Source organism: Ranitomeya imitator, chromosome 6 (assembly GCF_032444005.1).
Source record: "Ranitomeya imitator isolate aRanImi1 chromosome 6, aRanImi1.pri, whole genome shotgun sequence".
Classification (NCBI taxonomy): domain Eukaryota; kingdom Metazoa; phylum Chordata; class Amphibia; order Anura; family Dendrobatidae; genus Ranitomeya; species Ranitomeya imitator.
Window position 1 is genome coordinate 192,007,453 of NC_091287.1, and position 13,973 is coordinate 192,021,425.

The 13,973-nt window shown below is 41.3% G+C and overlaps 1 protein-coding gene across 1 annotated transcript in view; it reads right to left on the reverse strand.

Annotated features, from left to right (window-relative positions):
• Window positions 1–4,437: 4,437 nt before the first annotated feature.
• The window catches only part of SACM1L (SAC1 like phosphatidylinositide phosphatase), a 458,875-nt gene continuing 449,339 nt past the window's right edge, over window positions 4,438–13,973 (reverse strand). The window contains exon 20 of the mRNA XM_069730398.1: window positions 4,438–4,907. Coding sequence (XP_069586499.1) covers window positions 4,771–4,907 — 137 coding nt within the window. The 3' untranslated portion in view covers window positions 4,438–4,770. The remainder of the gene's footprint in view (window positions 4,908–13,973) is intronic.

Sequence of the window (13,973 nt, forward strand, 5' to 3'; positions counted from 1 at the left end):
CGCAGAAACGCAGTATGTCACTTCTTTTCTGCGGATTTTCACCTGCTCCAATAGGAAACTGCAGATGAAAATCCGCAGAAGAAACCGCAGTAAAAACCGCGATAAATCCGCAGTAAAAACCGCAACGGTTTTCACTGCGGATTTTGGAATGCTGCTGCGGAAAAATCTGCAGTGGAATCCGCAAAGTGTGAACTTAGCCTTATGCAGATATTTTCTTTTGATCGCCCGTTAATGCATCTTAATGCAATGTCTCGGCATAAAAAAAAACAATTTTGGATTTTGATTTTTTTCTCGCTATGCCGTTTAGCGATCATGTACATTTTTTTTATTGAAAACAGCTGACATGTTGCGGCTTTGGAGTGGGCTCACCGCCGCAGCCCACCTCAAAGCGGGGGATACTGCCAGCTGACGTACTATTTTGTCAGCTGGCAAAAAGGGGTTAATGAACAATGTTTCAATAAAAAAAATAAAAAGGCGTGGGCTCCCGTGCAATTTTCTGCGCCAGAGGGGGAAAGCCGACGGCCAGGGGCCAATATTTGTAGCCTGGGAAGGGAGTAATACCCATGGCCCTTCCTAGGCTATGAATATCAGCCCGCAGCTGTCTGCGTAGCCTTTACTGGCTATTAAACTAGGGCGACCCCCCAAAAAATGATGTGGGGTCCCTCTATATTTTATAGCAAGAAAGGCTACACAGACAGCTGCAGGCTGATATTCATAGCCTAGAGAGGGGCCACGGATATTGGCCCACCGGCTACAAATACCAGCACCCAGCTGCCCTAGAAATGGCCCATATGTAAGATGTGCCAATTCCGGCACTTAGCCCCTCACTTCCCACTCCCGAGTAGCGGTGGGATATGGGGTAATAAGGGGTTAATGTCACCTTGCTATTGTAAGGTGACATTAAACCCCGTTAAAAATGGAGAGGCGTCAATAAGACTCCTATCCATTATTAATCCTAGAGTAGTGAAAGGGTTAAAAAATAAATAAAGACACAGCCAGAAAAAAGTATTTTAATATACTCAATTTAACCATACTTACCATACTCGATCACCTGCAAAAAAATTAAAATAATAAACCAACCATATACTACCTGTCTGCCGTAGTCCAATTAATAACGAGTGTCCCACGACGATCTCCCCTATAGAACAGCGGCATCGGGTGATGTCACTGCTCTATAGGGCCTCCAGTGACACACTGACAGGAGACAATGGCTCATGCTGTGTATCACTGAGGTTACCCAAGTTCAGACTCACTTTATGGCAAAGAGGTGTGAGAGGTTTCCCACACAGCAGTGCCACAAGTGAGAGTAGGGACTATTTCTCACAGGGGCGGAGGAATACATTGTGAGGAATACATTGTGGAAGGATACCATCCGACATTGTATTCCTGGAGAGCGGTCACATCAGCTGATGCTGCTGCTCTCCACGGGAGATCATCGTGTGACACTCGTTTTAATTGGATATCTGCATGTCGCATGTTGTATGTCGCATGTTGTATGTCGCATGGTGCATGTCGCATGTTGTATGTCGCATGTCGCATGGTGCATGTCGCATGTTGTATGTCGCATGTTGTATGTCGCATGTTGTATGTCGCATGCCACATGTCATAAGTCGCATGTTGTATGTCACATGTCGCATGTTGTATGTCCCATGGTACATGTTGTATGTCGCATGGTGCAAGGCAGAAACATTACTGTGTCCAACAGTTATTAGATATATGAAACAAATAGCTGTTGCAAAAAAAAACTTTTTATAAAACATTAAGTTTAAGATTAATAGGGGTGCCCAAACTTTTTCATATAACTGTATATACGTAATCACTATATTTCATCCTTATATGTACTTATTAATCTGTGTATGTTAACACCTACAAAAGTGTACGCACTCACACTATTCAATCATACTATTCCTTGAATTTTGTAGTTTGCAATAAAATGTCCTTGCATTACAAGTATTTGCCTATTTTAAAGCCGTATCTGAACCTTAGTGTTAAAAATGTCAAATAAAATTGCCAAATTCTCCTGTAAATAATTGTGCAAAGAGGGAACCATCATACCATTAAAAAATACGAGTTAATTTTCCTGGGCCCATCCACTATGTGGGTTCCAAGGCTAATGGGGTGCATATGACTATGCAGCAGAGCTCGCCTTCCTGCCAATGTATAAAACAAAGGAATATAGAGCACAAAATGCATATTGTGAAGTGGATTTTCCTGGGCCCAGCCAGTATGTGGGTTCCAAGGCCTAATGGGTGCATATGACTGACTATGCAGCAGGGCTCGCCTTCCTGCTAATGTATAGAACAAAGGAGTATGGAGCACAAAATGCATATTGTGAAGTGGATTTTCCTGGGCCCATCCAGTTTGTGGGTTCCAAGGCCGAATGGGGTGCATATAACTGATTATGCAGCTGGGCTCGCCTTCCTGCCAATGTATAGAACAAAGGAGTATGGAGCACAAAATGCATATTGTGAAGTGGATTTTAATGGACCCATCCAGTAAGTGGGTTCCAAGGCCTAATGGGGTGCATATGACTGACTATGCAGCAGGGCTCACTTTCCTGCCAATGTATAGAACAAAGGAGTACGGGAGTACAAAATGCATATTGTGAAGTGGATTTTCAGGGGCCCATCCAGTATGTGGGTTCAAAGGCTTATTGGGGTGCATATGAATTGGTAGCAGGGCAGGCCTTGAATTCAATGCAACACTTTTTCAGGAGTCCCCCTGGACATCTTATGACAGGGGTATTGTGGTGCGTTGTAATTCTTGGCAGCCCATCCACTCACAGTATAGGCTACAACAGCTTAGGAGACCCACTGTTTAATAATGGCCCTTTAAAAAGATTAATGCAGCACCAGTAAAAATAGGCTCTGTGACTTTAAGAGTCCCTCCTTCATAAATGAAACAAGATGGGTCTGCTTATGTGTCACACCACATGGCCAGCTAGGGTTGGTAAATGTTACAACGACGTTTCCCAGTGAATGCATTTGTAGTGGTTGAAAGCAATGATAAAGTTGAAAAACGCTTCAAAAATGCAGCATCTGAACCAAGCCTAAGTGGGGGAGGAAATTTTCGGTCTAGGGTCAAATATTTGGCCTTACAGGCAAGTCATTAACCTGCAAAAGACATTCTGATATGGTAGGTGCCACACAAGAAATGAAGTGAAAAAGATATGAATAAAACAAGGATTTTTAAAAAAACAATTATAAAGACAGATAATGGGGTAACGGAAACCTCCAAATACCAGAGGAGACTTGAAAAGCACAATACCCAACAATATAATAAGCTAGGGTAATACAAATATAGATCTTATGTTATTAGTACCTCGTAGCTCAGAAAAGTATACCCAGTAGTGTTCAGCGCACAGGGCTATGTATGTATGGTGTGTTATATAGAAATGTATTTATAGAAGTATATTTGTATTACCCTAGCTTATTACATTGTTGGGTATTGTGCTTTTCAAGTTTCCCCTGGTATTTGGAGGTTTCCATTCCACCATTATCTGTCTTTATAATTCTTTAAAAAAAAATCCTTTTAACCAATTTTTCATAAATAAATATATTGTTTTATTCATATCTTTTTCACTTCATTTCTTGTGTGGCACCTACCATATCAGAATGTGTTTTGATGTAATATTGGAGTGACTTTAGTCGTTGCTAAACATAGGACTATGGGAATAAAGGATGCACCTTGACATATTTCCCAGCAAAACCAGTTTTGGTTTAGTTTTCATGTGTTTCTTTGTGGCACCGGGAAAAATGGCATGAATCTCGGAAAAAAATGATTAAAACTGTGAACTAGGAGTCAGGAATGCTTCCAGGGGCGATCCCCATGATGTCCCTGTGCCATTTGATCAGTGTTTCCATCATTTTCAGACGTTTTTAGACCTTAAAAGGACCCCCGGGGGGATCGCGGTAAAAATACTCGGGTCTCCTATAGACTTACATTGGGCTCATTGCTCTCGCCGAGTACCCGAGTATTCCAATCTGCTTGACCCGAGCAACGAGCACCCGAGCATATTAGTGCTCACTCATCACTATTAATAACTCAATCATAATGACTATTCAAAGACTAATTGAAGCTGCAACCATACAGTATAAAATATTACAATGCAAGCCTATATACAGCACAAAACAATTAGGCTTATTACAACTGTGGATACCTCTGGTAGCTCTCCCTTCTATTTTACATTGTAATTTTCTGCCATTCCAGCAGATTTACTTCATTTTTAGCATTTTAAATCCCTAAAGCAAACATTTATATTCTAGTAATAAGTCTAAGTTTAAACATTTTATTAGTATAAATTAAGGCATACAAATGAAGAAAATAAAATAGAGAAATGCTCAAGAAAGAATGTATTTATGCGTGTCATCTTGTTACTATTCAAGATAAAATTTAAAAAAAGAACTGTGATTTAGAGACAATTATAAGGCAAGGAACTCAAAATGAAAATCTTTATTGATAACTATTGACTTTAAAATGCTCAAAAAGATTAGGTCTCTTCTGCAACGGTGGAGTAGTTGAAAATAAGCTGCATATCAATGGAAAATGCACATTGAAAAGCAGAACATTATTTTATTGTTGTACTCCAGGTGAAGTAGTATAATACCGCTGCATCTTCATGCACATGGCGTAAAGATTCATTGCTAATGATGGTTTCAATTCCAAGTCAAGATTAGGAAGATCAACAATGTGTTTCCAAGCAGATTAGTAAAGACTCCAATTATGGCTTGTGGTACAATCACTGCCAAGAAGCTTTGAACAATTACAAATTCAGTCCATCTTCTCCTTTTGCACTAGTTTTGGAGAATCAACAAAGTCTTTGCCATTGTAGAGGATAATAGTGGCTGTTCCAATGCTAGCAGTACCCCAGAACAGTACATAGGCAAGGGTCTCAGTCCAAGTGTCACCTTTAAGAAACAAATATACTACATCAGTACACACTATTCATACACAGACAAAAATATTTAACACCTTGTTACTATATGGCATTTATCCATCATGAGTGCTTGTTAATAAGAACGTCATGATCGATATACACTTATGCTCAGAAATATTTGGACAGTGACAGGTTTTGGCACTTTAGCGGCTTACCACAACATATTCAATGTACAGACTTTTAATCAATATGGGTTTAAAGTGGAGACCCTCAGCTTACGAGATATACGTCCGAGTCTCGCATGTGGAAACGAAGCTCTGGCGCCGGCACTCCAGAGTGGAGCGTGCAGCTGCATGTGTTGCTATGTGGCTGCACGCTCCACTCTGGAGTGCCGGCGCCAGAGCTTCGTTTCCACATGCGAGACTCGGACGTATATCCCTCAAGTGGAAACAAGACCTTAATTTGATAGTATTCACATTCTATTTGAAGTAAGGGCTTAAGAATTACAGCTCTTTAATATGTAGCTGCCTCTTTTTAACCCCTTTACCCCCAAGGGTGGTTTGCACGTTAATGACCGGGCCAATTTTTACATTTCTGACCACTGTCCTTTTATGAGGTTATAACTCTTCATCGGATCCCGGTGATTCTGACAATGTTTTCTAGTGACATATTGTACTTCATGATGTGGTAAAATTTCTTTGATATTACCTGTCTTTATTTGTGAAAAAAATGGAAATTTTGCGAAAATTTTGCTGTTTTCCAACTGAATTTTTATGCCCTTAAATCACAGAGATATGTCACATAAAATACTTAATAAGTAACATTTCCCACATGTCTACTTTACATCAGCACAATTTTGGAAACAAAATTTTTTTTGTTAGGGAGTTATAAGGGTTAAAAGTTGACCAGCAATTTCTCATTTTTACAACCTTTTTTTTAGGGACCATGTCCCATTTGAAGTCATTTTGAGGGGTCTATATGATAGAAAATACCCAAGTGTGACACCATTCTAAAAAATGCACCCCTCAAGGTGCTCAAAACCACATTCAAGAAGTTTATTAACCCGTCAGGTGCTTCACAGGAATTTTTGGAATGTTTAAATAAAAATGAACATTTAATTTTTTTCACAAAAAATTTACTTCAGCTTTAATTTGTTTTATTTTACCAAGGGTAACAGGAGAAAATGGACCCCAAAAGTACAATTTGTCCTGAGTACCCGGATACCCCATATGTGGGGGTAAACCACTGATTGGGTACATGGCAGAGCTCGGAAGGAAGGAGCGCCATTTGACTTTTCAATGCAAAAATTGGCTGGAATTGAGATGGGACGCCATGTTGCGTTTGGAGACCCACTAATATGCCTAAACATTGAAACTCCCCACAAGTGACACCATCTTGGAAAGTAGACCCCTAAGGAACTTATCTAGGTGTGTTGTGAGCACTTTGACCCACCAAGTGCTTTACAGAAGTTTATAATGTCGAGCCGTAAAAATACAAAATAATATTTTTTCACAAAAAGGAATTTTTCGCCCCCAATTTTTTATTTTCCCAAGGTTGCCAGAAGAAATTGTACCCCAAACGTTGTTGTGCAATTTGTCCTGAGTACGCTGATACCCCATATGTGGGGGTAAACCACTGTTTTGGTGCATGGCAGAGCTCGGAAGGGAAGGAGCGCCATTTGGAATGCAGACTTAGATGGATTGGTCTGCAGGCGTCACGTTGCATTTGCAGAGCCCCTGATGTACCTAAACAATAGAAACCCCCCACAAGTGACACCAGTTTGGAAAGTAGACCCCCTAAGGAACTTATCTAGATGTGTTGTGAGAACTTTGAACCCCCAAGTGTTTCACTACTAATAGCGCAGAGCCGTGAAAATAAAAAAAATCATTTTTGTCCCACAAAAATGTTTTTTTAGCTCCTCAAATTTTTATTTTCCCAAGGGTAACAAGAGAAAGTTGTTGTCCAATTTGTCCCGAGTACGCTGATACCCCATATGTTGGAGTAAACCCCTGTTTGGGCGCACAGGAGAGCTCGGAAGGGAAGGAGCACTGTTTTACTTTTTCAATGCAGAATTGGCTGGAATTGAGATCGGACACCATGTCGCGTTTGGAGAGCCCTGATGTGCCTAAATAGTGTAAACCCCCAATTCTTACTGAAACCCTAACCGAAACACACCCCTAATCCCAACCACACCCCTAACCCTAATCCCAACCATAACCCTAACCACACCCCTAACCCCTAGCCCACCCCCAATCCCAACCCCTAGCCCAAACCCCAGCCCTATCCCTATCCCTAATAGGAAAATGGAAATACATTTTTTTATTTATTTTTTATTTTTCACTAACTAAGGGGGTGATGAAGGGGGGTTTGATTTACTTTTATAGCGGGTTTTTTAGCGGATTTTTATGATTGGCAGCTGTCACACACACACACTAAAAAACGCTTTTTATTGCAAAAAATATTTTTTTGCGTTACCACATTTTGAGAGCTATAATTTTTCCATATTTTGGTCTACAGAGTCATGTCAGGTCTTGTTTTTTTGCGGGACGAGTTGACGTTTTTATTGGAACATTTTCGGGCACGTGACATTTTTTGATCGCTTTTTATTCCGATCTTTGTGAGGCAGTATGACCAAAAACCAGCTATTCATGAATTTCCGCGTTTGGTAAAATGGATAAAGCAGTTTTATTCTTCGGGTCAGTACGATTACAGCGATACCTCATTTAGATTTTTTTTTATGTTTTGGCACTTTTATACGATAAAAACTATTTTATAGAAAAAAGATTTATTATTGCATCGCTTTATTCTGAGGACTAACTTTTATTTTTTCACTGATGATGCTGTAAGGCAGCTTGTTTTTTGCGGGACAAGATGACGTTTTCAGCGGTACCATGGTTATTTAGATCTGTCTTTTTGATCGCATATTATTCCACTTTTTGTTCGGCAGTATGATAATAAAGGATTGTTTTTTGGCTTTTTAAATTTTTTTTACGGTGTTCACTGAAGGGGTTAACTAGTGGGACAGTTTTATAGGTCGGGTCGTTATGGATGCGGGGATACTAAATATGTGTACCTTTATTGTTTTTTTATTTAGATAAAGGAATGTATTTATTGGAACAATATACATATTCTTTTATTTATTTAGGATTTTTTTTTTTTTACACATGTAAATATTTTTTTTTTCTTACTTTGCCCCGGGGGGGAAAGGAAGGGGAGGGAGGGGGATTGGCATCACAGTAAAGTGACAGATGACAGATCGCTGTTCTGACACTTTGCTGTGCACTGTGTCAGATCAGTGATCACACAGGCACAGCAGGGAGGCTTGTAAGCCACCTCCCTGCAGGAAGCGGATGCAGCCCCGCGGCCATTTTGGATCCGGGGCCTGCAGGGAGGGTCTCAGGGAAGCCCGCAGGGAGCCCCCTCCCTGCGCGATACGGGCCCACCCCACCTCAACGGGATAGTACGTCTAATGTCAGAAAGGGGTTAAAGAGATCAAAGGTAATTGGACAATTTATCTAAAAAACCCTTAAATGGGCTCCTCCCCATTAATCCATCAGCAATTAAGCAGGTAAAAAATCTGGAGCTGATACCAAGTGTGGCTTTTGCATTTGGAACCTGTTCCTGTGAACCTACATGTGGTCAAATAAGCTCTCAATGCAACAGAAACAGGCTAAAAAGAGGAAATCCATCAGAGAGATAGCAGAAATGTTAGGAGTGGTCAAATTAAAAGTTTCTTATATTTTGCAAAACAGAGTGCAATGGTGAGCTTGCTAATTAAAAAAGGCCCGGACATCTATGGAAGACAACAACGGTGTATGATAGAAGAATCCTTTCCACATGGTGAAAAAAAACAATTTCACAACATCCACCCAAGTGAAGAACACTCTCCAGAAAGTAGATGTTTCAGTATCTACGAAAAGACTTCATGAAAGGAAATATAGAGGGTTCATTACAAGGTGCAAACAATTAATCAGCCTTAAAAATAGAAAGGCCAGATTAGACTCTAGAATCCAGAGCAGTTCTGAAAAAGCATTCTTTGGAAAGATGAAATAAAGATCAATCTGTACCAAAAAAAGTTGGAAAAAAAAGAGAAAACGGGTCATGATCCAAGTCATACCACATCCTCTGTAAAACATGGATGGTGTGAGCATGTATGGTTTCCAATGGCACTAGGTCACTGGTGTTTATGGATGATGTGACTGAAGACAAGCAGCTGAATGAATTCCAAAGTGTACAGAGTGATACATTCTGCTCATATTCAATCAAATGCAGGACAGTTGATTGGACAGAGCTTCACAGTATAGATCGATAATGATCCAAAATATACTGTGAAAGCCACCCAAGAGTTTCTTTTTTTAAAGTAAAAGAAGGAGTATTCTGCAATGGCCAAGTCAATAACCAGATCTCAACACCATCTAACATGCATTGAACATTAAGGCAGAAAGACCAACAAACAAGCAACTGGAGGCAACAACTTAAGTCAGCTACAGTAAAGGTCTGGCAAAGCATCACAATGGAGGAAACCCAGCGTTTGGTGACATCCATGGCTTCCAGACTTCAGGCAGTCATTGCCTGCACAGGATTCACTATAAAGAATTAAAAATGAGGATTTTATTTATGGTAAAGTTAGTTTGTCCTATTACCTTTGAGCCCCTGAAATGAGGAGTCTTTGTAGCAAAATGGTTGTTATTCTAAATGTTTCACAGGATACAGTGGGGAAAAAAAGTATTTAGTCAGCCATCAATTGTGTAAGTTCTTCCACTTAACCCCTTCATCACCCAGCCTATTTTGACCTTAATGACCTGGTTTTTTTCAATTCTGACCAGTGTCCCTTTATGAGGTAATAACTAAGGAACGCTTCAACAGATCCTAGAGATTCTGAGATTTTTTTGTGTGACATATTGGGCTTCACATCGGTGGTAAATTTAGGTCGATAATTTTTGTGTTTATTTGTGAAAAAAAATTGAAATTTGGCAAAAATTTTGCAATTTTCAAATTTTTATTCTATTAAACGAGAGAGTTATGTGACACAAAATAGTTAATAAATAACATTACCCACATGTCTACTTTACATCAGCACAATTTTGGAAACAAAATTTTTTTTCCCTAGGAAGTTATAAGGGTTAAAATTTGACCAGCGAATTCTCATTTTTACAACGAAATTTACAAAACCATTTTTTTTTTAGGGACCACCTCACATTTGAAGTCCGTTTGAAAGGTCTATATGGCTGAAAATACCCAAAAGTGACACCATTCTAAAAACTGCACCCCTCAAGGTGCACAAAACCACATTCAAGAAGTTTATTAACCCTTCAGGTGCTTCACAGCAGCAGAAACAACATTGTAGGATAAAACGAACATTTTACTTTTTAGTCACAAAAAAAATCTTTTAGCAACAATTTTTTTATTTTCCCAAGGGTAAAAAGAGAAACTGGACCCCAAAAGTTATTGTACAATTTGTCCTGAGTACGCAGATACTCCATATGTGGGGAAAAACCACTGTTTGGGCGCACGACAGGGCTCGGAAGGGAAGGAGCGCCATTTGACTTTTTCAATGAAAAATTGGCTCCAATCGTTAGCGGACACCATGTCACGTTTGGAGAGCCCTTGTGTGCCTAAACATTGGAGCTCCCCCACAAGTGACCCCATTTCAGAAACTAGACCCCCCAAGGAACTTATCTAGATGCATAGTGAGCACTTTGAACCCGCAGGTGCTTCACAAATTGATCTGTAAAAATGAAAAAGTACTTTTTTTTTTTTTTTTCACAAAATTTTTTTTTTTTTAACTTCAATTTGTTCATTTCCACATGGGCAACATGATAAAATGGATCCTAAAATTTATTGGGCAATTTCTCCTGAGTACACTGATACCTCACATGTGGGGGTAAACCACTGTTTTGGCACACGGCAAGGCTCGGAAAGGAAGTAGCGCCATTTGACTTTAGAATGAAAAATTAGCTCCAATCGTTAGCGGACACCATGTCGCGTTTTGGAGAGCCCCTGTGTGCCTAAACATTGGAGCTCCCCCACATGTGACTCCATTTTGGAAACTAGACCTCTCATGGAACTAATCTAGATGTGCGGTGACCACTTTAAACCCCCAAGTGCTTCATAGAAGTTTATAACGCAGAGCCGTGAAAATAAAAAAATTTTCTTTCCTCAAAATGATTTTTTATTTTCACGTCTCTGCATTGTAAACTTCTGTGAAGCACTTAAAGGGGGTTCAAAGTGCTCACCACACAACTAGATAAGTTCCTTGTGGGGTCTAGTTTCCAAAATGAGGTCACTTGTGGGGGGTTTCTACTGTTTAGGCACATCAGAGGCTCTGCAAATGTAACATGATGCCCGCAGACCATTCCATCAAAGTCTGCATTCCAAAACGTCACTATTTCCCTTCCAAGCCCTGACGTGTGCTTAAACGGAGGTTCCCGCCACATCTGGGGTATCAGCGTACTCAGAACAAACTGGACAACAACTTTTGGGATCCAACTTCTCCTGTTACTCTTGTGAAAATAAAAGATTGTGGGCTAAAAAAGAATTTTTTCTTTCCTCAAGCAATTTTTTATTTTCACAAGGGTAACAGGAGAAATTGGACCTCAATATTTGTTGACCAGATTGTCCTGGGTACACTGGTACCCCATATGTGGGGGTAAACCACTGCGTACATGTCGGGGCTCGGAAGGGAAGCAGTGACGTTTTCAAATGCAGACTTTGATGGAATGGTCTGCGAGCGTCACGTTGCGTTGCGTTTGCAGAGCCCCTGATGTGCCTAAACAGTAGAAACCCCCTCATAAGTGACCCCATTTTGGAAACTAGACCCCCCCAAGGAACTTATCTATGTAGTGAGCACTTTAAACCCCCAAGTGCTTCACAGAAGTTTACATCGCAGAGCTGTGAAAATAAAAAATAATTTTTCTTTCCTCAAAAATGATGTTTTAGCAAGCAATTTTTCACAAGGGTAACAGGAGAAATTGGACCCCAATAGTTGTTGCCCAGTTCGTCCCGAGTATGCTGGTACTCCATATTTGGGGGTATACCACTGTTTGGGCGCACGTCGGGGCTCGGAAGGGAGGGAGCACCATTTGACTTTTTGAACGCAAGATTGGCTGGAATCAATGGTGGCGCCATGTTGCGTTTGGAGACCCCTGATGTGCCTAAACAGTGGAAACCCCTCAATTCTAACTCCAACCGTAACCCCAACACACCCCTAACCACAACCCTAACCCCAACACACCCCTAACCCTAATCCCAACTCTAGCCATAACCCTAATCACAACCCTAACCCCAACATACTCCTAACCCTAATCCCAACCCTAACCCTAATCCCAACACACCCCTAACCCCAACCATAACCCTAACCACAAGCCTAATCTTAACCCTATTTCAAACCTTAGCCCTAATTCCAACCCTAACTTTAAATCCAACCCTAAGGCTATGTGCCTACCTTGTGGATTTGTGCGAGATATTTCTGCATCATTTTTGAAAAATCCGCAGGTAAAAGGCACTGCGTTTTACCTGCTGATTTACCACGGATTTCCAGTGTTTTTTGTGCGGATTTCACCTGCGGATTCCTATTGAGGAACAGGTGTAAAACGCTGCGCAATCCGCACAAACAATTGACATGCTGCGGAAAATACAACGCAGCGTTTCCGCGCGGTATTTTCCGCACCATGGGCACAGCGGATTTGGTTTTCCATAGGTTTACATGGAACTGTAAACCTGATAAAGAACTGCTGCAGATCCACAGCCAAATCCGCACCGTGTGCACATAGCCTAATTCTAAGGGTATGTGCACACGCTGCGGATCCGCAGCTGCGGGTCCGCAGCAGTTTCCCATGAGTTTACAGTTCAATGTAAACCTAAGGGAAACAAAAAACGCTGTGCACATGCTGTGGAAAAAAATGCGCAGAAACGCAGCGGTTTACATTCTGCTGCATGTCACTTCTTTCTGCGGATTCCGCAGCAGTTTTACAACTGCTCCAATAGAAAACCGCAGTTGTAAAACCGCAGTGAAATCCGGAGAAAAACCATGGTAAATCCGCGATAAATCCGCAGCGGTTTTGCACTGCGGATTTATCAAATCTGCTGCGGAAAAATCCGCAGAGGACCAGAATACGTGTGCACATAGCCTTACCCTTAGTCTAACCCTAGCCCTAACCCTAGTTCCAACCCTAACCCTAGTTCTAACCCTAACCCTAACCCTAGTGGAAAAATAAAAGTGAATATATTTTCTTTATTTTATTATTATCCCTACCTATGAGGGTGATAAAGGGGGGTCATTTACTATTTTTTTTATTTGGATCACTGGTATAAAACCTATCACAGTGATCAAAATGTAAATGGAACGAATCTGCCATCCATTTTGGAAGCCCATGGATAAGACGGACGGACACCGGGAGGCTCGGTAAGTATGAGGGGGTGGGAGAGGGGGGGGGGGGCTGGGGGAAGGGGGGGGTGGATCGGAGCAGAGGGGGGTGGATCGGAGCATGGGGGAGCGGACACGGAGGATGGGGGAGCGGACAGAAGGACGGAGGGGAGCGGACCACAGAACGGAGGACTGGGGAGGAGATCGGTGGCGGGGAGCAGATCAGGGTTTCCAGCCATGGCCGATGATATTGCAGCATAGGCCATGGCTGGATTGTAATATTTCACCACTTTTCATAGGTGAAATATTACAAATTGCTCCGATTGGCTGTTGCACTTTTAACAGCCAATTAGAGCGATTGTAGCCACGTGGGGGCAAAGCCACCCCCCCCTGGGCTAAAGAACCACTCCCCCTGTCCCTGCAGATCGGGTGAAATTGGAGTTAACCCTTTCACCCGATTTGCAGGGATGCGATCATTCGGTGACACAGCATATGCATTACAGGTCGGATTGGCACCGACTTTCATGACGCATACGCTGTGTCACAGGTCGGGAAGGGGTTAAAAATATGACAGAACTCTGTAATTGACATCATACGTAGACCACAACTCAAAATGAGAAAACAAATCCAGAAAATCACCTTGTCCGATTTGGCAATATTTATTATGCAAATTATGGTGGAAAATAAGTATTTGGTCACCTAAAAACATGCAAGATTTATTGCTCTCACAGA